The sequence below is a fragment of the Phodopus roborovskii genome, unplaced genomic scaffold (assembly GCF_943737965.1).
Source record: "Phodopus roborovskii unplaced genomic scaffold, PHOROB, whole genome shotgun sequence".
Classification (NCBI taxonomy): domain Eukaryota; kingdom Metazoa; phylum Chordata; class Mammalia; order Rodentia; family Cricetidae; genus Phodopus; species Phodopus roborovskii.
In genome coordinates, this window is record NW_026126433.1 from 50,264,880 (window position 1) to 50,289,533 (window position 24,654).

A 24,654-nucleotide genomic window follows, 5' to 3' on the forward strand; every position below is an offset into this window, starting at 1 on the left:
AAGATCTCAAAATCCAGAGAGGAGAAAGCTTGCAGTAACCAACAATAGGCAAGCAACTGGGCAAGCTCTTGAGCCAGGAGTGGTAAGGTTGGATTTGTGTTTGAGATGAAAAGTTATGGAATGCAAGTGAGTAGAGAGCAAATACTAAAGCAGCCCTGTATGGAGGCGCATGCCTCGTCTTCCAACACTGGGGAGACCCAAGTTAGAGGCCAGCCTGGGCTACAGAGTGAGATCTTACCACCAAAAAAAAAAAAAAAATCCCCTCCACACACACCATCACCAACAACAATGGTAGACAAGGAAGGATGGATATAAAGGGAAAGAAAAATTTCGTACACAGTGAGTAACTCCTTTTAAATTAACAGCAGTCTCACTAAGGTTGAGGCCAGCAGCCTCTTGCACTCACCGGGCACTAGTGAACTCCATTTCCCATCATGCATCGCGCCGGGAGGAGACTTTCCTGGACCACAACTCCCGGCATGCCGCCTGTCCCGGCGGCGCGGCCCGGAGCTGGTTTGACGGGCGGAGCGGCGGCGGAGGATGGAGGCGGTGGTGTTCCTCTTCTCGCTCCTCGACTGTTGTGCGCTCATCTTCCTCTCTGTCTACTTTGTATCCTTGCTGGAGGCGGATCGGGGCCGCCTCTAATCCCTAGGGCTGCCGCCAGGGCAATGAGCGGAGGGTGGGCCCGGCAAGTGCTGCCAGGTGTGGGGTGAGGGGGCGGCGGCGCGGGCCTGGGTCGCGAGCGGAGGAGCCGCGCTGTGCCTTTGGCGGGCCTGAGCCAGCTTCCCCTGACCGTCTCTCCTCCGCCTGCCCTCGCCCACCGGTGCCCCCGGGAGAGCGAGGCGATCCGGGGCGGGTGCTGGCAAGCGGAAGGTTTTGCCGCCTTCTCTCGTCCCCGGCAGCACCCTTGCCCCTTTGTCCTCGCGGGTGTCTGCGCTTCTGGGGAGTCCCCACACCCAGGAGATGACTCACTCCAAGAACCAGCGATGTGCTTCCTTCACATGCGGTTCTTTAAAGGTTTCTTTTCTTTCTTCTTCTTCTTTTTTTTTTTTTTTTTTTAAGGAGTTACTTCAGAAGCATCCACGAAGTGTTTTTGATTGCCTTCAGCAGTGGGAGATCTGTAAATTTAGTAACTACTTGTGACTTAGTCCCTAGTTTCTAAACTTAAAAAAAAAAAATCTTATTCGTGTTAAAATTCAATATTTTCCAGACCTGCAAATGGTGTTCAGCAACCTAGCACTGTAGTTGTGTGGCTCAGCTCTCCAGTTCTTGGGAGAGAATAGTCTTTATTGTACCAGGGTTGCACAGTCCAGTTTTAGGTGATTAAAGACGACTAGAAAAGTGCATTAGGACCTTTGCATGTTACTCCTTTTCCTTAGAAAACACATCCCCTTTTCTGCTCAAATTTAACCTTTTGTTTGGCACTGTGCAACTTTAGGGTAGCTGCACAGAGTATATTTTCCACGTGGTTGTGAACTGACTGTTTTAATAGAAAGGGACAACATTTGGAATGAGGAATTCTTGCTCATCACTCTCTGCCTGCTTCGATTTTCTTTAGGATTGGGGATGTTTGTTTCCTAGATACACATAATGAGAACTTGTGTTAAACATCCATCAGTGACTGCCCTATTGCAATTATTTAGTGTCAGTTTTTACTTTGATGACTTATAATGAAAAGAGCCCTGTGTTTTATTACCTTTGAGGAACTGACTAAAAGGGTAACATCTCTTGCCTACGTTCTGGTGACCAGTGTTTAGCTTGTGATATAAGGAACCAGAGTTGTTTGGCAGCCTAAAATGCAGTGCGTTTTTATTATTAATTTTGCAGTTTGGAAGACTAGATTTGATCATCTAAAATAGTTTTGGTCTACCAGCTCATGTATGCATTGACTGGAATGTTTAACATTGGTTACACATTCAGGGTACATTTTTGGTGAAGACTTAACACATTACTGTGTTGTAGGATAGGTGCAGTAAATAGCTTTCAGAGAAAAGTTGGAAAGTGGTCAGAATAGACTTCATGCAGACTATAGGAGGAGTGTGTGGAATCTGAGTAGCAAAGAAACCTACAGGGGAAAGAGAACAGATATTTGCAGTCACTGGCAAGAGCAAGGTGCAGGGGCAGGCATGTTCATTTCTGGGTGATGGTTACAGAGCACCAGGAATACTTGATTGCTTTAGGCTGTAGCAAGAGATCAAGTTGGAAGGAAGAATTAGATAAAAGAGGAAGACAGTAGTGAGTCACTGCAAACTTTTGATGTAAAGTGGCTTTAGGTCAAGGGTACACAATATTTGTTAGAAATAAGTTGCAGGGGTATAGCTCAGTGGTAGAGCACTTCCATAGAATGGATAAAGCACATCCACCAAGAGAGTAGGGGAGATGCATTCATCTGGTTACTGCAGTTTACAATGTATCCTATTTGTGAAAAATGTTAAGACTGTGAAAGTAGCATGCCTTTTACCACAGGAGTAACCATGTGAGATAATGCATCTTGACTGACTAGGTTTTATCATTCTACAATGTATATATTATTTGAAACATGTTATGTATGCTAAATACAGGCAATTTTGTCACTTTAAAAGCTCAAAATATAGAGGTTTATTAGGAAGATGAATCTGTCCAGTAGATTGAAAATAGAAGTTTGGAAGATAAACCAATTGGGAAGAGAATCTACTAAATTTGAACTATAGTGTTACTTGTGGTATTGGCATTGTCTGGTTATGAATTTGTGGGGATGTGATGAGTTAGGCGATACTTAGTTGAGACATTTTACTTTTTATTAAATTTCTCTCTCTTTTTTTATACTTGTTTGTTTTTGTTTTTGTTTTTGAGTGTGTGAAATGTATGCCATCCTGACCTTAAAATTCAAATTCACTGTGTATGTAGCTGAGTGTTGGAATTGCTTTCTGTAGCATAAACAATACTTGGTTGTTAAACAGGAAGTATGGCTCATGACAGATGGCTCATTAGGTAAAGTGCAGGGACCTAGTTCTGATCCCCAGCACTGGGGAAAGTGGAAACAGAAAGGTCCCAGGGGATTGTTGGCGAGCCAGTCTAGTCAAATAGCAAGTTTCAGATTTAGTCAGAGATCCTATTTAAAAAAAGAAAGTGGAGAGAAATAGAAGATTGCCAACATCAGCCTCTGGTGCACATAAGTGCACATACATATACCTTACAAACACCACTATTATGTATATGTAATTCCTTACATTGACCATCAGATCATTACATTGTCTGATTTAGAATGTGATTACATAAACGCTAGATCATGTTGCTCAAAATTAAACAAGGTAAGACATTTCTTTGCTCATTTTTGATTGAAGCCAATTTTCATACTGTTTTGGTATAGGTAATCAACATTTACATTTTTTTTTTTTTTTTTTCATTTTGGGATCCTGGGTATTCGTTGTAATGTTGTAGCTACAGTTGCTGTTTTCCAGTAATTTAGATCATGCTAGATCTGATTTTAAATATTGTTTCTTCACTGTGCATGTCCCTGGTCTTGTCTACATGAGGCTAATTGTTCTTGCTTTCTGTATCCATACTGCCACCTCCCACTCATGGAAAAAATGTTCAGCCTGTCTGTTGTTGAGTGAAAAAAGATCTTTCTTGTGTGGATTGTGGAAAAAAAATGGACTCCATTTAATTTCATTTTAAGGCCATTTTATATTTAGTATAATAAGAACTTTATATTGGCACAAATCCTCTGAGTTGGGGAGTTTAATCTAGATACAGGGAAACCATTTGTCCCTGATTCATTTTATGAGATGGACAGACAAAGAAGCTTTCTGGATAAAATTTCATGTAAAAATATATTGAGGGGCACATTTTGCTTGACTTGAAAAACAGTACTCTTACTCCATATCTTGGGGTGGGGGGAAACCCAAGAGTTTTAAAGGAGTTGGTTGTTAGTTATGCCCTTAGTGAAAACACCTGCTTCCTTATCTTTGTTGTCGTTTCCATGCCTGGCTTGTTGTACCATCTTTTTTTCTTTTCAGTGTTAAATTGATGTTCCTGTATTTGTGTCCTTATGATCTACTCTTGTAAAAATATAAGTCTTCATTGCTGAGCCTTGGAGTAGACAGAGATAATATTTCCCTTGCATTCCCATCCCTTACCCCTGTAGTGGTGCACACCTTTAATCACAGCACTCAGGAGGCAAGGGCAGGCAGATCTCTGAGTTTGAGGTCAGCTTGGGCTGCAGATCATGTTCAAGGATAGCCAAACCTACACAGAGAAACCTTGTCTCGAAAACAAATAAGAAAGGAAGAGAGAGAGAGAGAGGGAGGTAATTGTCACATTTCTTTATTTCCTTAGTTTTCTGTTTACCTATTACTGTGTTTTCAGACACATCGGTAAGCCCTTCCATATAATCTTCTACATACTAAAATGCCAGGCATGGTAGTCAGAGCCTATAATCCTAATATTTAGGAGGCTGAGGCCAGAACTTTATCATGATTTTGAGGCCAGCCTGGGCTTCATAGCAAGACCCCTTCCATTTTCTGCCCCCCAAATGAATTAGTAAAAGATTAAAAGGATGTATAGGATGTATAGGGCATAGGGCATCTCTTTTTCAGGCCTGCATGTCTTGCTGTCCTCTAGTTGTCTGTTCTAAGGCTGTTTCATAGTTCTCATTAGGTTGTAGATCCCCTGATTCTTGATTCTTGTGTCTTCCTTCTTGGCTACAACTTCATTTTGGGGGAGTAGCTTCTTGAGGTACAGCCAATATGTGGGATTGGAGTTTTGGAAATGTCTATTTTTGAACTTACCTGTATCTTTGATTCTATATCTGAGTATAGGGTTATAATCTGGCAAGTATTTTTTCCTTGTGACTTTTAAGGACATTGTTTAGTAATCTTGTGTTATTCTTTGCTATTTAAGTCAATATCCTTTTATTTTTAGTTATGTTTATGTGTGTGTCTATATGTGCAAGTGAGTACAGGGTGCCTGCATTGGCTAGAGATGTCTGTTCCCTGGGGTTTGACTTATAGAGGGTTGTTACCTACCTGATGTGAGTACTGGGAACTGAAGTTCAGTCCTCTGAACGATCTCTCCAGTCCTATTTTTTAATTTTTTAAGAATAATTTCTTTTTATGTTTTTATTTATGTGTCAATGTGAATCCATGTGATATGTGTGCAGGTGCCAAGGAGGTCAGAAGAGGCATGGGATCCCCTCAGAGTTACAGACAATTGGGGGCCACCTCATATGGGTGAGGGAAACAAACCCAGGCCCTCCAAGAGCAGCCAGTGCATTAACCACCGAACCTCTCTAGCTTTCTATTTTAAAATTTCTATTTTTATTTTGTTGTTTTGAGGCACATTATTACTAGGTAGCCCTGGCTGGCCTTGAACTTGCAATGATTCCCCTGCCTTCCTAGTGCTGGGATTGCAGGCACTTATCATTGCACCTGGCCATTTATTTTATCTTTCTTAATGGCATTTGTTTCCTGAGGATAATGGAGATGGGGAAATTGTCTTAGAGGGGGAAGGGGAAATATTAGAAGATGGCCATTCTAACTGGGCAGGCATGCATATGGCTATGAACCACATTAATTTAGAGCTAGAGGCTTTATCATATTGCATAGATGCAGGAATAGAAAATAAGTAGTACTCTGGTCTTTCCCTAGGATTCAGATCTGTTAGCAAAAGAGTCTAAGACTTTGCTTAGAGTGAAAGAAAACTGAGATTTAAGTGCTTCTTCTTTAAGCTGTTACCAGATGTATTTGCCTAGGTTTAGAAGTCATATCTGGGGTTTCTGAGCCTAAAATAACAATTCTTTGTACTTTGAGCAGTTTGACCTAAGTGTCATGTTCAGTCAGGAAAGATGGGACGGGGAGATGTAATGCTTTGTTCTTCACTTTCAGTGGGTAATACCGGAGTTGATTGGCCATACCATTGTCACTGTGTTAATGCTTGTTTCGATGCACTGGTTCATCTTCCTTCTCAACTTACCTGTTGCCACTTGGAATATATATAGGTAAGTATAGTTTGCTTACTGTTTTGTGACAATACTTAAAAAAAAAACATTAACAGCGGGGTGTGACCGTACATGTCGATAATCCCAGTGCTTGGTAGTAAGTGATCCCAGCATTTGGGAGCTGGAATTAGGAGGATCAGGAGTTTGAGTCCAGCTTTGGCCAGTTAGTGAAATTGGACAGATAGTAGTTTGCATGTATCAGCCTTGTAATGCAGCACAAAAATCACCTGTATGAGAGTAATCTACTGCCGAGTGGTGGTGACAGCACCACGGCCTTTAGTCCCAGCACTGGGAAGCAGAGGCAAAGGCAGGCCAATCTTTATTTCTCTCTATAATACTGGAAATGCATCAAAGAAAATTACATTTTAATGCCTTCAAATTAGGCAGCTTGTGTTTTGGTGTGGGATTTTGTTTGTTTGTTTGTTTATTCATTTTTCAGTGAGATTAAATAACTAAATTTTTGATTTAAAAAAAAATTAGATGGTTCCGTGTGTTAGGAGTACTCATTGCTCTATGATAGATCCTAGCATCTAGTAAATAGCCCAGCAGCCTGAATTCCTACACAGAGAGAGACACACACACATGCAAGTAAATAATTTTTTTTTAATTTAGAAAGTATATTAATCACTTTTCTCATTTGCTATAACAAAAATGCCTTATAGAAACAGCTTAAAAGAAAGATTAATTACTTTTAGCTTACCATCTCCCATCACTTACCATATCAGAGCTTTCAGTTAAAGGTTGCTTGGTCCCAAGCCCTTGTCCAGGAGGAACTTCTTCACTCCATGGCAGCCGGAAGCAGGAAAAAAAGAAAAATAGGGAGGATCTAAGGCAAGATACATTCCCAAGTATGTGTACCCAGTGACATACTTGTATGTAGGCCACCTGCTGCCTTTCATCACTTCCCAATAATGCCTTCATATTATGAGAACATCAAGGGCTTCATTCATTGATTAGGTCACAGTTCTCATCATCTACTTGCTCTTGGAAACTTTATCTTTTGTATTGACAAAATCATCCTTCTATGGGCAGATATTGGGGTGTGGTGGCAAGAGTCTTTAATCCCAGCACTCTGGAGGCCTAGGCAGTCAGATCTCTCTGAGCTTGAGGCTAGCCTGGAATACAGAGTAAGTTCTGGGATATCCAGGGCTACACAGAAAAAGCCTGTCTTTGAAAAAACAAAACAACAACAACAAAAACAACAACAACAAAATTAATCATCCCAGGGAATTTGTTCAGAAATAACCCAGGGGAAACACTCATAGTCAAGCTGTTATAGTTTGTTATCTAGTGAAAAGTTGTGTAATAATATTTATTTTCTTGGGTGTGTGTGTGTATATGTATATCATTTGTGTCGGTGCCTATGGAGGCTAGAAGAAGGTATTAGATCCCAGGGAACTGGAGTTACAGATGGGTTTGAGTTGCCTTGTAGTGTTGGGAACCAAACCTGGGTCCTATGCAAGGGTAGCTAGCCAGTGAGTCAATGCTTTTAACCACTGAGCAATTTCTTCTGTTAGTAGATTGGCTTATTGTTAAATATGTTATAAAATAGTGTTAGAATAAATATGAATTGTGTGTGGTGGCATTCACATTTAATCTTGTTACTTGGGATGCAGAGGCAGGCAGATCTCTGTGAGTTTGAAGCCAGCCTGGTGTACAGAGCTAGTTCCAGCACATTCAGGACTTCACAGAGAAACCCTGTCTCCATAAGATCAAACTGAAGGCAGACATGCCTGTAGGACATTTTCTTAATTAGTGATTGATTGGGGAGGGTGGACACACCTCTGGACTGGTGGTGGTCCTTAATTCTATAAGAAAGCAAGCTGAGCCAGGTGGTGGTGGTGTACACCTTTGGTCTCAGCACTTGGTAGGGAAAGTCTTGTCTACAGAGTAAGTTCCAGGACAGCCAAGACTATTATATATAGAAATCTTGCCTTGGAAAACCAAAAGAAAAAAAAAAAAAAAAAAAAGAAAGAAAGAAAGAAAGACAGAAAGAAAGCTGAACAAGCCAGTAAGCAGCACCTTACATGGCCTCTGCTTTAGCTTCTACCTCCAGGTTCCTGCCCAGTTTGAGTTCCTTTCCTGACTTCCTTCTTTGATGAACTGTGATGTGGAAGTTTAAGTTAAATAAACCCTTTCCTCACCAAGTTAGTGATGGTTGTGGTGTTTCGTCACAACAATAGCAGTCCTAACTAAGATGGCCATGTTGATGTAAAACCAGCCAGCACAGTAGATGAAGGATGTCCTTCATCTCCTAAGTGCTGAGATAACAGGTATACATTAGCATGCTCACTATATGCTTTGCTGGGAACCAGACCCAGTGCTTTGAACATGCTAAGCGAGTGCTCTACCACCTGAATTCTATCCACAGCCCTATCTACTTTATCTCTACATTTACAGATTCTGGAAAGACGAATATACAAATGATGCATGGTCTTTTCTAACTCGCCTCTTAGCATGTCAGAGTTTATTTGTAACAGTATAAGCACTCAAAGCACTCAATTACTTTTTCTCCCCAATCTGGGATTAAAGGTGTGCCCACCACAACTAGCTGAACTCAGGGTTTTGTGTATGGTGGGGAAAAGCTGTTCCACTTAGTCACTTCTCCAGCCCACATTTTATGTTTTTAAAGAACTTTGGGTTGATTTTTTTCATAAGCAGCATGACTAGAGAAGTATTCACTAGTGTTGAATAGAGAAGCATCAGGTTATTGAGAATTCAGTTCAGAGAATGGAGAAGAGCTTATATTGTTGGAACAGTGGGATGAAAAAGAGGCAGCTTATACAGGGTAGTAGAAAGATCAAATGACAGGATTTCAGTGGGTTGGCTTGCAAGGTGAGAGAGACAAGAACTGGGGAAGAAGAAAGCCTTAAGTATCACCAAGGAACTTAGGTAGCAGAATTCTTAGCTGTAATCTTTTTGAGACTGTGTAGAGGTATTATTTGGATATTCAAGTAAAAATTCCTTCTATTCAGGTATGGATAGGCCAGTAGGATTTAGTCGTGAGTTTCAGACTCATGAAGCTCAGAGAGGCTTTTACATTTCACAGAAATGACATTGAGAAACTGTATGTGGCAAGAATGAGGCAATCAGGAAGCCTGGACATGCAAGCAGGAGGAGGCTAGTTATGGTGCTGGGTTCAGACATGTGTGTTACACTTATGGCACAGTCTGGATGTGAATCCTTCTCAATTTACATAAGCAAGTTTCTGAGAGCTAGGTGTGGCAATCCATACCCGGAGTCTCAGTACTTAAGAAGCTGGGAAAGAATGACCCTTAAGTTCAAGGCTAGACTGGACGAACTAGTGAGTTAGAGGCTAGCTGGAGCTCCAGGGTGGGGCCCTGAATCAAATACCAACAAAAGGGGCTAAGGAAATGACTCAGTGGTCAAAGTGCAAGCTTGACTACTGCAGTTCAGATCCCAGGTGAGCATGTTGGCCTGGGCCTGCAGGTGACCCTGACTTTGAGGTGTATGCAGGTGGTCTGGAGCAAGCTGGCTATCTAAACTAACTCAATCAGGGAGTTCTGAATTCACTCAAGAAACCCTACTTTGGGGCTGGAGAGATGGCTCAGCAGTTAAGAGCACTGGCTACTCTTCCAGAGGACCCGGGTTCAATTTCTAGTACCCACTTGGCAGCTCACAACTGTTTGGCAGTTCCAGAGGATCTGACACTTTCACGCCAATGCACATAAAATAAATTAAAAAGAAAAAGAAGAAACCCTACTTTGTTTTAAAAAAAAAAAAAAAAAAGGAGAGCAATTGAAGAAAATGCCTGATGTCAACCTTTGCCCCTCCCCTTCACTCACACAAGCACACATACACGAACACCACAGACACAAAAAGACCTAAGACATTTCTGAGAACTGTGTACCATTAGCTTGGATTTGGAACCTCTTTAACTTGTATGTAATGAGAAAGAGCTAAAGAGAGACAGAAGATGTGTTAAAGGTTCTCAGTATTTACTAGGTATCACTACTACCTTTGTATAGTGGGTAGAAAATTAAATGAAAAGTTAGCAGTAGCTTCCAAAGGAAAACCAGAGGGAGCCCAAGATGTCATCATACTGCTCTATTTTGTCTGAATGTGAGGCTGCAAGGTCCACATTTGTAGGTTGATTATGGTTTTTCAGTATTCATTCTGAGATGATTTCCTTCTAATGTGTGTATCTTTTATCAGGTTCATTATGGTGCCAAGTGGTAACATGGGAGTGTTTGATCCAACAGAAATACACAATCGGGGTCAGCTAAAGTCACACATGAAAGAAGCCATGATCAAGCTTGGTTTCTACCTGCTGTGTTTCTTCATGTATCTCTACAGGTGAGTGTAGAGGCTGCTCCAGCACACTGACGCTGTGCCTGCTTTGCTTGGGTTCATGAGGTATCATTGTACTGTAGGATTTTGTACTGGCATTGTAAGACGTTTGGGAGTTATGTGAATTTGTTGTGTCTGTGTAGATTTTTTTTTAATGTATGTCATTAATTAGTGTTCTGTCTAACCTATAATAGAGTTTTCTATAATTCCTAAGTTATTCCTTAGCTGTTGAGGCTGTTCACAAGCTCTAAAACTGTCATTGCTATTAATTTTCTGTATTAGAATCTAGCTGAGAATTTTCACTATTCCATTTCAAAAAGCTAGAAGATATAAATATATAGATTAGAAACTCTTGTTCTGTCAAGCATAGTGGGATAGGCTTTTCATTTCAGCACTCAGACGGCAAAGGTAGGCAGATCTCTGAGTTGGCCTACATAGTGAGTTCAGTCAAGCCAGGACAACGTGGTAGTAAGACCCTGTCTCAAAAAAAAAAAAAAAAAAAAAAAAAAAAAAAGAAAGAGACAAAATAAAAGAAAAAGGGAGTTGGAGAGATGCCTCAGTGGTTAAGAGCATTGGCTCTTCCAGAGGACCCAGGTTCAAGTCCCAGCACCCTCATGGTAGCTAATTTCCATTTCTAGCTTCAGTTCCAGGGCATTTGATGCCCTCTTCTCACCTCTGTTGGGTACCAGGCATGTGCATGATGCATAAGCACAGATGCAGACAAAAAGACTCATAAGTAAAAAATTTTAATGTGTTTGTTTGTTTTGTTTTGTTTAAGACTGGGTCTTGCTATGTAGCCCTGGCTATCCTGGAACTTACTATGAGGTCCAGTCAGACTTGGGACTTAGAACAGTCCTCTTGTCTCAGTCTCCCTGGTGTTAGTATTCTGGATGTGAGCCACCACTCGTGAAAGATAATGGTTCTGGTTTTCAGTTATTGTACTTTCATATATAGTGTGCTTCGCCTGCATTTGTGCCTGGTGTCTCTGGAGCCCAGAAGAAGGCTTCAGATCCCCTAGAACTTGAGTTACAGTTACAAGCTGCCATACAGGTGCTGGGAACTGAAACTGGGTCCTTTGCAAGAGCAATGAGTCCATGTCTCCAGGCCAAGACACTGGTTTCTAAAAATCATTTTAGCCAGGAATAGTGTTGCACATCTGTAATCACTTGAGACAAGAGAATCACAAATTTAAGACCACCGAGGACTACTTAGTAAGTTCCATGGTTCCCAAAGTTACAGCAAGGTCCTATCTCAAAAACAAGAAAATAAGACCTGGGTGGCAGTGATGCATGTCTTTAATCCCAGAAAAGCACTCAGGAGTCAGAGGAAGATGCATCTCTGAGTTCAAGGCTAGCCTGTTCTACACAGCGAGTTCCAGAACAGCCAGAACTGTTACACAGAGGAAACCCTGTATTGAAAAGAGAAGTAAGCTGGTCAGTGGCAGCACAGGCCTTTAATCCCAGCACTTGGGAGGCAGAGGCAGGTGGATCTCTGTGAGTTCAAGGCCAGCCTAGTCTACAAGCCTGGTTTACAGAGAGAGTTCCAGAACAGGCTCCAAAGCAATACAGAGAAACCCTGTCTCAAGAAAACAAAAAACAAAACAAAACAAAACAAAAATACTATCGACTACCTTTGATCAGTCCACTGAGTAAGTTTAATATGCCTAACTATTGGTTAGTAACACTGAGGCTATTTCTGTGCATTGCAGTAATTTTGGTCTGTTGATCACAAGCAAGGTTGGTCCCCACCATTGAAGGAAAAGATGGAAAGGAATATATATATATATATATTTTTTTTTTTTTTCCTTTTGGTTTGTCGAGATAGGGTTTCTCTGTATTACTTTGTAGCCTGTCCTGGAACTAGCTGTATAGAGCAGGCTGGCCTCAAACTTACAGAGATCCGCCTGCCTCTGCCTCCTGAGTGCTTATATTTCATTAATTAACTGAGGTGATTTTCTTGAGTATTTTTCACCTCAAGTGACAAGAAGGAGCAGCATAGACCCCTATGGTAAAAGCATTCAGCTTGGCAGATACAGCCTAGAGTAGTATATAGAGTGAAAGAGGGGATGCCTAGGGCTTGCTGTCCTCATAGCACACTGACCAATACCAGCTTGCAAGTCAGACTACATAGAAGAATGATGGGCTGTGGGACAACTGCATTGAGCTGAGGCCAGCTTCCCAAAGGAAGTGCTTCAGAGGCTAGTTATGAGTAGGAATTAGTGGGTTAGTAGCAGAATACTAGAATACTGCATAAGGCAAAGATCTGGATAGGGAATTGCTGTGTGTTTTTGTTGTTGTTGTTGCTTTTTGTGTAGCTCTGGCTTTCCTGGAATTTGCTCTGTAAACTAGGCTGGCCTTTAACTGCCCTGCCTCTTGAGTGCTGGGATTAAAGGCTTGTGTCCAGCCATATTTTATTTTTAAAATGTTTATAGTTATTTTTAGTTTGTGTGTGAGTGCTCATTTGTGTGGATTTATGCATGTGAGTTCAGGTGCCCTTGGAGGCCAGAGGCATTGGGTCCACTGGAACTAGAGTTAGGAGTAGCTGTGGTGAGCCACCTGACACTGGTCCTCTGGAGAGCAGTAAGTGTTCTTAACTGCTGAGCTATCTCTCTAGCCCCTAGTTACTTTTTAATGACAACACCAAATTCGTTTTAGATTTTATTCTCTCCCTCTCATCTCCATTTGTTTATTGTTTTAGTGAAAACATTACAGACTTTTATATGTATATTTCTATTAGGTTTAAGTGACTGCAATGGATATTTCTTGATGACCATGGGTTTGCAGGTCTGAATGGACCAGATTCCAGGAGAGTCCTGAGGAAACATTACTAATTGCAGTTTCTTCTTTCCACAGTATGATTCTAGCTTTAATTAATGACTGAAGCTGGAGAAGTTGGGTTTTAAGCCAACCTACACTACACTGCACAATTGAGGAGCCAGAGACCTCTTAAACCACCCTTAAAACCGTGACCATAGCAGTATATATTTTGGTCGTTGAACAAAAAAACTATTTTTGCTGTATTTTTACCACATAAAGTATTTAAAAAAATGAATTGAGTTTTTGTAGATTTCTGATTCTCCACCCCAACATGTGAAGATGTTTTGTGTCCTCTGTGGCTGTTTGGTAGAGGTAGGAATGTGTACCAGGTCAGCATGCCAAAGAAATAAAGGACACTCCCAGAAGATCCCTTACAGATGAGCTGGGTTGACTTGAAGTCTGAAAAGCCAGAGCAGAGAGCAGTACCACTAATCTGAACAAAAGAAAGTTAATGATCCCTCCTGCCTTTATTGTGGCATCTTCATGTTAATGTGGCTTAAGGATTTGAGGGACTTTTCAGCTAAGTCAACAGAAAATGACATTTTAAAATATATTTATTTCTTTGCAGTATTTGAAACCTTATAAGCCATGTGCCCAGGTACAATGTAATTCCTGTTTACAGAAAGGAAAAATAAATTTTAAAATTGAGATTTTTGTCGAGCTTTCATTTTAAAGCTTTTATCACCATAATTCCACCCCCCCACCCCCCCCCACACACACACAATCACCTTTGCTTTTGCCAGGCCTTGTTTTTGCTTAATAATAGTCCCATTTACATTTCAGCTCTTTAGTAATATGTTTTATGGATTTGGAGAGGAGACTTGGTAGGAGACACTCAGAATCAGGAAATGAGTCAGTCATTGTTAGTGAAACAGCCTGTGAATACTCACGTGGTGCAGAATTAATTGCATTGATCACAGTGTGGATTGGGAAACTCAGCACAAGCCATTGCATGTACATAGCAAACCTAATCACTCTAAACTCTTGCTCTAGATGAAGGCAGTGAGCCCCTAGTCTGTGTTTATCACATCTTGCTGTGTAATGTGAATCCGGCAATTCTTCCTCAGTCCTATTTGCACTTTAATGTTGGTGTCTTAAACATTGATATTTAAGAAAACATGACTTCACTTTGGCATGCTGGATTGTTGTGGCAAAACAGTGTGTGGTTCCCCAAAAGATTAAATGTTTAAATGCTGCATGTCTTATTGAATGAGAATTGGTAGAAGCAAGAGACTGGGGAAGCTAGATTCCCTGTCAGAATGGGGGCAGTGATCTGTCCACAGGAAAAAGGGATTTGGCATGGTATGCAAAGTAAACTCCCCAGGACTCTGAAATCACACAAATTCTCCCAACCTAATCTTGTGTTTCTGCCTGGGAAAGAGCTAAGAAGCTGTAACAGAGGATTTATCCTTTTCATACCTTTTCTCTCTGTGACACTGCTTAACACCCCATCCCTCCTTCCATTGCCTCAGTGTTACTCAGGCTTTTCAAGGACCTGCTGGAGGATTCGCAGAACTGAGACAAGCTAGCATATGTGAAGTGGCTCCAAGGTAGTGGAGGACTTTGGGCTAAAATGTTTTATCTTCTCCAAGTATATTCAACCCAAACCCAATGTAGCTAAGCATCTTTGGGCTATCGCTTGTCCATCAGGCATAAGCTGCTGAGGCCAGGTAAATGAGAAAGCAGCCTAGACTAACAACCAAACTTCAGTCTGAAATAATAGAGTTACAAACAAAACCCCTTTCTTTCTCATTGCTTGTGCATATCAAAGCCAGGAAAGGGGTTGGCAGTCATTCTTCTGGACTTTTTGGAGGGAGGGGATGCTTCTATAAATGCTGTAAAGGAGAAAACAAGCACAGGCCCTAAGTGGCTACAGCGGTGCTATACAGTGATGAGAGCATTGCAGGGAACCTGCAAGGTCATCTGTTCTTGCATTTTCATCTCAAAGATGGAGACAGGCCTAGGGATTGCTGGAGGTCTCAAAAGTGTGACCATCTGAAATCCAGTTAGTTCAGTGTCCTCCTATGCCCTCTGTAAAGGCTCTAGTGTTGAGGGCCTGGCCAGTGCAGACTACCATGCTTGCCACCCAAGAGGAGGATGTAGCCAGGACACAGAGACTTCCCTCTGACATGGTCTTCTGTGGGAAGTACTCACCACTTCTGTATGTTGTCACTTGTGTGCAATAGGTCTCTTCCTAGATTGTGCGCTCCTGGAGAGCAGAGTCCACTCTGATCATGACTGTTTTGTCTTCCTTTGTCTCCTGGCGCCTAATACAGTGCCTTGTACACACAAACAATAAATGGCTAAACTGATTGTGTTGTTCTATTGCTCTTACATTGGGAAGTCTGATTGATGTCCTTTAATTCAGAGAAGCAGTAATGGAACAACAGGGTCAAAGCCCAAAGCCCACCACTCTCTCTTTTTCTTCAAGTATTCTTTTTTTTTAAATATATAAATATTTTTATTTTCAGCAGGCAGAGGCAGGCGGGACTCTGTGAGTGTGAGGCCAACCTGGCCTACAGAGTGAGTGCCAGGAGAGCCAGGAGAGGCTCCAAAGCTAAACAAAAACCCTGTCTTCGGAAAACAAACAAACAAACAAAAAATTAAGTGTATTGATTGTTTTGCTTGTATGCATGTCTGTGTGAAGGTATCAGCCCCTGCAACTGAAGTTACAGACAGTTGTGAGCTGCTGCAATAAAGCTGCTGAGAATTGGACTGGTTCTCCCCAGTGCTCTTAGCCACCAGCCCAATGATGTAGCACACTCTACAAGTACTGTAAGATCTTACAAGTAACATTTTATCAGAATTTAAAGGATTGTCACATACTAAGTATAATTCTCTCCAATATCTAGATAAGCTTGTTTTAATAATGCAGAAGTAGCTGGGCAGTGGCTATTCACGCCTCTAATCCCATCACCTGGAGTCAGAGGCAGACAGATCTCTGAGTTCGAGGCCAGCCTGGTCGACAGAGCAAGTTCCAGGACAGCCAGAACTACACAGAGAAATGTGGTCTTGAACAGTAAATAATGATGATAACAGAAATAGGCTGAATTGGGGTGTGGCTCATTGTTAGTGAAATTTCCTGGCACAGCAAGGCTATCTCCAGTAGAGAATTTGAAACTGTTTGCCATGTAGGTTCAGCAATCTGAGATTGTCTTTTGTTTTTTTCCCAGAGTGTCTCTGTGGCTTTGGAGTCTGTCCTGAAACTCCTCTGTAGACCAGGCTGGCCTTGAACTCACAGAGATCTGCCTACCTTTGCCTCCTGGCTGATTTTGTCTTTTAAGTTTTTTTTTTTTTTTTTTTTTTTTTTTATGGATAGTGTTTGGCCTGTTTGCATGTCTGAACACCAGAAGTGTGCAGTGCTCCTAGAAGCCAGAAGAGGACATCAGCTCTTCTGGAGCTGGAGTTACAGATGGTTATTAGCTAACAAGTGAGTAGTGAAAATCAAACCCATGTCCTCTGGAAGAACAGCCAGTGCTCTTAACTGCAGTCATCTCTCCAGCCTATTTATTTTTAAAGACAGGAGCTCCTGTGTCCTGAGCTGGTCTAGAACTTAGTTATCAACCAAGCTACATCCCAAGTTTTGTCCTTTAAACCAAACATCATTTTGTCATGTTTCTAATATTTTTGATGTAGTAAAATTAGTTAGCAAGACTATTCAAAAACTGGCAATTCCTGAGGATTTTCAGTGAAGCCTTTGGATTTTGGCCACTTTTCTCAAATGTCTTAAAAGGAAGGCTACCTTTTACTAATACCTTGGTCATTCAAAGCCTCAACTGTAGTTACCACAGTAAGCCACAGCACCTACTTTGCGTGATACTCATGTTGCTCCTTAGATCTTTTCAGTTCAGAAAGACAGCTTTCAGTTGCTACCCTGTGAGGCTGCAAAGAGGGTGTGATAGGTGGGTGATCACAACTTTCTGAAGCACAGAGGTTTGACTGTGGCTTTTCCTCTGTTGTCAGTCTGCTCTGCTACATCCACTAAACATTAGAACCTGGTCAAAATGTGTGCTGGCCTAAAAGCCAGTGGTGGATGGAAGTAGCACTGCATCGAGGCCTGCTTGAATTACCCTGCCAGGCGTGTCTCAAGCCTCATGCTAAGTTCCTGTTTTCTAAAAGAACCCCTCTAAGTCAGATTGGAAGGTCGTGGTTGAGTCTTTGTTTTTGGAGTGGTAGGGAGTGAACCCAGGCCTTGCACGTTAGGTAAGCGTTCTACCATGGAGTTATATACACCAGCCCTGCAGTGTAGTATACTAAGATTGAGTTACTATTCCATGGTTCTCCTGACATCTCTTCCTCACAGCTTACTCTCCATGATCTGTGATGTCAACTTAAGGGACTTCAGCTCATCTGAGATCCATCACCCCCTAAGCCATTTACTATTGGCTGGCACTTGAACAAAGTAGTTTTGTCCATTCCCAAAGCTTGCTTCAGACTGACCTTTTCAAAGAAAGAGATCATGAATCCAACTGTGGAAAAATCTCCCTGTAAACCCTGACAACTCTGGACCTGATCATTCCAGAGTAACTAGGTAGAGTCTTATTTAATCGAGGGCAACACATTAGCTGGTGTGATTGCTGATGGCAGAGACCCGTGGCAAGTAGCAAATCTGTATAGATTTTCTAAATTAAAAGATTTCTGGGGTAAGAGGATGTGGATTTCAGTGGACAACTTTATGGATTCAGTTGTCACCTTCCATCTTGTTGAGGCGGAGTGTCTCATTTCTGCCATTGCCCAGTTTACTCCAGGATAGCTGGCCTATTACCTTCCAGGTGATTCTTGTCTCTGCTCCCCAATCCTGCTAGGATTACAGATCTCCATATCCAGTTCATGAGATTTCTGAGGATTGAACTCAGGCTTATAAGGAAGTGCTTTTTTTTTTTTTTAACCTGCTGAGCCATTACCTCTGCCCAGAAGTTTCTTTTAGTGCTAGAAATTAAGATCAGCTTTACAAATTATAGGCCAGTGCTTAAGTCACTGAGCTCCATCTCTAGCTTCTATAGATGGCATTTTCTACCATTGTAACAATCAATGCATTGTACCAGTAACCTTCCTCCTAACTCTGAAGCAAGTTCAACTTCACATGTCAAGGTTTAGAATCTTAAAGCACACACAGATAGGATCCCAACATTCTACATAAAACTATCAATTTTTTTGGGAGGGAGGGGTGTCTTGTATGTAGCCTAGGCCAGGTTCAAATACACAGACCTCATTCCTCTTCCTCCTGAGTAGCAACTAGTTAGACTATTTGCCATTTCTTTGTATTAAACAATCCATGAGGATTCAAACTTCCCCAGGGCTCAAAAGATCTGCAGTTGGCTTGTTAACATAATGATCTAAACAAGGTCTATACATTTGGACAATGTCTATAAAGCTTTTATTTCACTGCAAAAGTTAGACGAGGGACTGCAATGTTGTGAGCTGCCATGTGGATGCTGAGAATTGAACCAGGATCCTCTGGAAAAGCAGCCTCTCTACTCCTGGAACTTACTATGATGACTAGGGTGGCCTTGAATTCTGCTTTATCCCCTTCATTTTCTTTTTTCCTCGAGACAGGCTATGCCGGCCTGCCTCTGCCTCCCAAGTAAGTGCTAAGACTAAAGGCGTGTGCCACCACTGCCCGGCCTTGTTAAGCTTTCAATCACTCTTCAAAACATTTTGTCATGAATTCTCAGTTCAATATCTGGTAGGATACTATTAGTTGCTTCCACTGATGAGTGGCCTGGCTTTGACAATACTAAGTAACTTGCCTGAAGAGTTTAGAAAATTCAAGTGTTTATATGGCTACTTCCTGAAATCTCAAGTGCCATTTAATTTTAATGACACTAACAAATTTTGATTTTTCCAAAGTGGCCACCTACAGACTAAGGGAAGACTATGATATGACTACAAACATTAGCTTATAAGTATATAAGCTGGGAATTACCATCTGCCTTATAAATCTACTGTACTTGCATTATCAAGTGGCTTATTTTAGGGCTTGAATATACTACGCACTGAGTGTATTGGTGTTTATCAGTACCACTCAGTCCCTCAAACACTTGCTCCACTTCTAATTTGTGATGTTATCACTGGGGTGTAATACAGCTTGGTCTTGTGATGGTCAAACACCAATCACTGGATTGGTAGCAGGTGGACACCATGTAATTATGTGAGATATTAACAACAAAAATTAGTTCTCTGGGACTGGAAAGATGGGTCAGCATGATTGCTTGCTGAGTCATAGCATCAGTGACGGGTGCTTCACTATAACTCCATCTCCGTGGATTCCACACCCTTCCCAACTTCAGAGCGAGGATGAAGATGTGTCTGTGTGTACATGCACACAAACACGTTTTCTCCTCTATATTTTATTATTTCTTTGGGGGAGGTATGTTGTTGCAGGAGTGGTTCTCTCTTCATGTAGGTCCTAGTAATCAAAGTTGGTTCATTATATTTGGCAACAACCACCTTTATCTACTGAGTTATCTTGATGGGTTTTCCCTCTAATGAGAGATCTGAAATTGGTTTGGAAATCTGAAATCTTAACCCATCCCTACCCAAGTTGAGTCTCACATGTACTTCTATTAAGTACAGGCTTGGAATCTAACATTATCCATGGCTGGCTACACAATGGCCTCCTTCAAGGACACCAAGGATTGTTTCCTTAGACTTCATTTACAAACCCTACATCAAGGTATGGCAACCAGTTCAGCAAACTAGTTGTTTGAGATGTCATACAACAAGAATTAATTACTTGTTCTGTTTATTGAATTGAGATAAGGGAATACAAAGGACCGGGCAAGTGCTGTGCACTGACATGGAAAAGGTGTAATTAAAATAAAATTTAAAAATCCCAGTAAAGCAAACCCAAGTTACTATAATTTCAATCAAACAAAAAAATTAAACGACATTTAATATACCACACATTTATAAAATAAATGTCAACCGAAAAGTGTCTTGTAAATAATTAGTAGAACAAGTGAAAATAAATATGAGACCTGAAGTTTTTATACTCTAATGAAATAATAGAACAAAGAAATTTAAACTACTAAATATAATCTGAAAGGCAGTTAAAAAAGCAAACCTCAAAGTTTAAGAACACGATCCTCTGGAAACATCTACCAGTTCATAGTTAATTGTTACTCCACACCAACAGCTGTGAGCTACAGTGCCTTATCACTCTCTACAACTCAGAAATCTCCAGAGCAACACCCAAGTTCTTTATGTGATCTCTACAGCTTGGTTTGTAAGCACATACATGCTTTTGCAATCTACTCCCCTCAAGACACAAACACAAACACACACACAAACACACACACCTTTCTCTCTCACTCTTACTTTCAAGGGGCCAATAACATTTTCCCCCCTCTGAGGCTAAAAAAAGTTAATGACTTAATTCTAGCATATTGATCCTGATAATGTAACTGTCTAAGTCAAAGGTGGGACACAATTTCATTCTTATAAAAATAGACAAGTATTAACCAAGTCTTATACTCAAGAGAGGGCACTTTACACGTGCACAAGACTTCAGTAAAAATGACAACCTAGAAGTTGTTTCTAGGATATTTTATGAATTAAGGTCTTTCTTTCTCAAAACACACAAAATTTTATATGATTAACTTTATTAAACCCAGGCTATCTGGATAGGGGATGAGTTTTTACAGCTTGTTTTTGCAATTCTAGGGCAGCTACTGTAACAATAGCTCAACACTGCCAAGTTTAGATTAAATTCACCCTGTTTTTAGAAAGTGTCTAAGTGTAAATGCAGATTCGCCTATTTTAAGTTAGCAGTTTTAAGTGAAACCAGGTATGGTTTTGGAAATGAAGGTAATGCTTTGGCCAGCAAACAAAGGGAGAGAGAGCTGCTGAAGTCAGAGACATTAAAGTAAAATTACTAAGTAAAAATGTATTTTAAAAAATGGGACACAAAGGATATTAAGACAAATTATCTTCTTTCCTCCCCATTCTTCTGCTGTAAAGTAAATGACATGGATATGTTCCCTTTCAAGAGATGTGCGACACATTTACCCACTGGGAGGCAGAGGGTCAGTTCTTGTTTGCAGGAACCAAAGTCCTAAAAAAGATTTCAAGGTGGGGAGGGGTGGGAAAGAAGAATTTTCTATTAATGCCACAGAATGCCAGTGGAGGCAGAGCACTCCTACTCAATCATCTTACCAAATTACTGCTTGTGTTTTCTTAGACTAAGGAAATAGTGACAAGATTGCTCTTGGTTCGTGTAGCAGGTTATTTTCATCACTTACAGTCAGAGAATTCCGTTTTTGTTCTCCCACCCAATAAAATGGGCTAATATATGGGGGCATCTGCAAGTAAAATGTCCTGTTCTCAACTACTTACCTGGATTACTAGAATATTTATCTAGCCATTAAGAGTTATGAAATACAGCTGGCATGAATACTAAAATACAAAAATCAAATCTGAAGCTTTGTCCCCCAACTAACTCCCACTCTAATTCTTTTTCTCATCACCCACACACCAACCTCAGTGATCCCCCAATCCAACACTTTACCACTAATAATCAGTAATTATTTAGAGGAAAAAAGACATTTAATTTCATTCTTGCTCTAGCCCTTAATCAATGCATTAACAACAACAAAAACATTTTTAAGCACATGGAGTTGAGCCTACTAACCTGATTTTTGGAGTCAAAAATTCTCCACTACTTTGATCTATGTGCAAAAAGTATTGGTACTTTTCAGTTTATACATTGGTTAGTATCTTGTGGCTGGCTTGACAGAATTTTCCCTCTTAAGCCTTTATGTAGTTTTATCACATTATCAGAAATTTTCAGTTAATAGCTATGGGTTAGTAAGATCCTGCCATCAGGTTCTTCCAGCGTAAGCTAGGTCTCTTCACCTTCTTTCCCACCTTTCTAACACTCGCTTCATTGTACATATAGGAAACAGACGCTTACAGCAAATTGGTACAATGAAGTACCAGTATATACAGGAAGCTGCTAGTTAGGACAGATCTGGAAACCAAACTCACCTAGCTGTTATGAACATCACCTTTGCATAGTTGTTACTCCACTTTAACAAGGAGTTATGGTCTTGTAAAATGTCCCTCACTTTCAGTCCACATTTTTTACTCCTAAGTGTTTTTAACTGTACTTCAGAAGCACTGTGAAAACTCAGGGGTAGGTGTGGCTTGGTATACTAATAGAATTTGAATTGTCAGACTACCCTGAATAGGCAGGAATCTCAAGGAAAATTACATATGTACTATATAGTACAATGTAACCACATTTGTAAACAGCTGTGGAGTCCTATGCCCACATTTTGTTAATGATTGTTACTATAGAGACTGGGGTCTATATATTAATGGCTTCAGGGTATATCACTCAAAATATGGTTTTAACTGCACTGAGGTAAAGAGGAGTTGCCACTTAATTATATACAGTTACGAATGAAAATTTTTATTCAAGCTTAAAGTAATTTTAGTCAAGAAATGAAGTACCAGATAAAGGGTAACATATTTTAACTTAGAAGTATCAAAACAGGAATTCTCTGATTTTCTAAAGTGGTGGTCTCTGCAAAATGAAGCTTAAAGGAATCTTTTACATACCAATTTGATAAAATAATTGCTGACTACGATCTGTTATTTCCTTAGTATGGGTTTTGGGAGAATAAACACTATTTTAAGGCCCAATGTGTTTTCCTCTTCTCCCTTTTCCTGACTTTACCCTCCCTGCTGCCCCTCTTTATGACCCCTACAATCCAAGCCTCTCTTCTCCTAGGGCCCTGAAGGGTATCATGGTGAGAATGCTACGGACTTGGCTTGGCCTCAAGGCTAACTCGGTACAGGGTTTTTTCTTCATAAGGATCTTACTTTGAGAGTAATTCCACTTCTCTTTCCAAAGGTTGTGGTCACCCTGATTATCCTCTACTGAAAAACAGGGAATTTCAAGGGAGACTGTTAGATCCACAACATCAGACATTAGATGTAGTCTTCAAATGAGAAGTCTTTTTTTCCATAAAGGAAACCATCCCTTAAACTAAAAAGGGGGAGGAGGGAAAGACTGTCCACAGCACCAGTTTGAATGAGGTTCAGTATGGCAACATCTGAGAAGCTGAGAAGGAATCTTCTTTAAATTCCAGTGTCCCTATATGTTGGGCATTAAGGGCAATCAGGAGAAATGACTGAGGTTTTAATCCCACTTTACATGTTTGTAACCCGCTGAGTTCTAAGTCTCAACTACACTATAAATTCCCGAAATGAGTCTATCTTCCCATCTCTAGTTTTACTAGGTCAAACCAAGTCCATAAGAACCTGGAGCAAGCTTTCTTGAAAACCTACACTGATGGCTGATTTTTCATGTTGGTGTATTTATAAAATTCTCCGTTTGAATCTTGAATTTCTTCAACATCAGATACTGATGTCCCTTCGGGAATAAAATAAAAAGGGGGAACCTTCAAAGTATCTCTCTGGCTTTCCTGTGCCATGTCCTTCTGAGCACTGTTTCTGACCGTGCCATGTCTTGGGTGGTACTCCAGAAGAGCTCAGTTACACTGCATCTCTGAGTCACAGAGGAAACTGTTTTTAAGCTGGTTTAGATTCCAAATGTATACAAATGAAGTCACTTTAATCCTATAAATACTTCTTAATTTATTATTAAAAAATTGTGCTGTTAACCCTTTTACGGGGCAACAAGCTATGTGAAAAGTACAAAACTTTTTGTCAAATGTAATATTGAGAGTGCTTTTGACATAGTTCACTGGTTTATCATCTGATCAGTATATACTGCGCAACGGGCAAGGCTAGAATCCATGAACCAAGCTGCAAAGATCTCAAGCTAAATAAGGCGGAAAGATTTGGAGAAACAAAAAGAAATTCTTTCCTGTCCAATGTATACTCTTCAGACTAATGAACTCTTTCTATCAAGCCTTCTAAACTGTTAAATAAAGTTTCCAAACAAGCATTTGAACTTCATTACACAGAAGAGCAACAAGAATGGTATCCCACCAGACAAAAGGCAGGAGGGAAAAATATATATACTGAGTTCAATGGGTAAGCCTGAATGTAGCACAGTTCTTCACAACCGATGGGGAATAATTCAACATGGTGTCCAACAACGTTCTAACGACGTGCTTCATCGACTGGTTACTATGAAGCAAGATGTAAATGTTTGGCCCCAATCGGGCTTCAGAAATGGTTCTTTTTTCATGACGAGCATGTCTGTCCAGCTATCAATCATGTTTGTTTGCACCGAATCCCAAGCCATTAAAATACGACTAATTTTAAGTTAAAGAGAAGTCGTCTGCTCCAATTCGCCATCAACTATCCATGCTACTGCATTCCTCTGAATGAAGATGAAAATATGTATAGAGAGAAAAAGGAAAAGAGGAGAGAAAAGGGAAAAACAAGTTAGAAAGTTTCAAAATCTGCATCAGGTCACAACAGCAGAGTAAGTAACAATAAAAAATTCTTGGTATTTTCATAGTCCTTAATGTATCTCTTTCAGTTTTTACTTTATATTTTATAATGTAACCTCAGGATTATTTTGAATAATGTAGGAAAAGGAATGAATAATAATGTTAGAATTTCCCAATT

The 24,654-nt window shown here is 40.5% G+C and overlaps 2 protein-coding genes across 4 annotated transcripts in view; one reads left to right on the forward strand and one right to left on the reverse strand.

The window, feature by feature from the left end:
• Window positions 1–450: 450 nt before the first annotated feature.
• Cnih4 (cornichon family AMPA receptor auxiliary protein 4) lies at window positions 451–13,339 on the forward strand. The gene is made up of 5 exons (XM_051186459.1): window positions 451–609; window positions 3,222–3,290; window positions 5,865–5,977; window positions 10,154–10,294; window positions 13,141–13,339. Exons 1-5 carry the CDS (start codon window positions 541–543, stop codon window positions 13,166–13,168), a joined length of 420 nt encoding a protein of 139 aa, XP_051042416.1. The 5' UTR covers window positions 451–540; the 3' UTR covers window positions 13,169–13,339.
• Window positions 13,340–19,832: 6,493 nt separating this feature from the next.
• Wdr26 (WD repeat domain 26) overlaps window positions 19,833–24,654 on the reverse strand; it is a 41,331-nt gene continuing 36,509 nt past the window's right edge. For 2 of the 3 annotated variants that reach the window (XM_051186472.1, XM_051186471.1), the window contains exon 14: window positions 19,833–24,403. In XM_051186472.1, the coding sequence (XP_051042429.1) occupies window positions 24,378–24,403 (26 nt within the window). In that variant the 3' untranslated portion in view covers window positions 19,833–24,377. The remainder of the gene's footprint in view (window positions 24,404–24,654) is intronic. The other variant, XR_007834643.1, reaches the window with a different exon arrangement.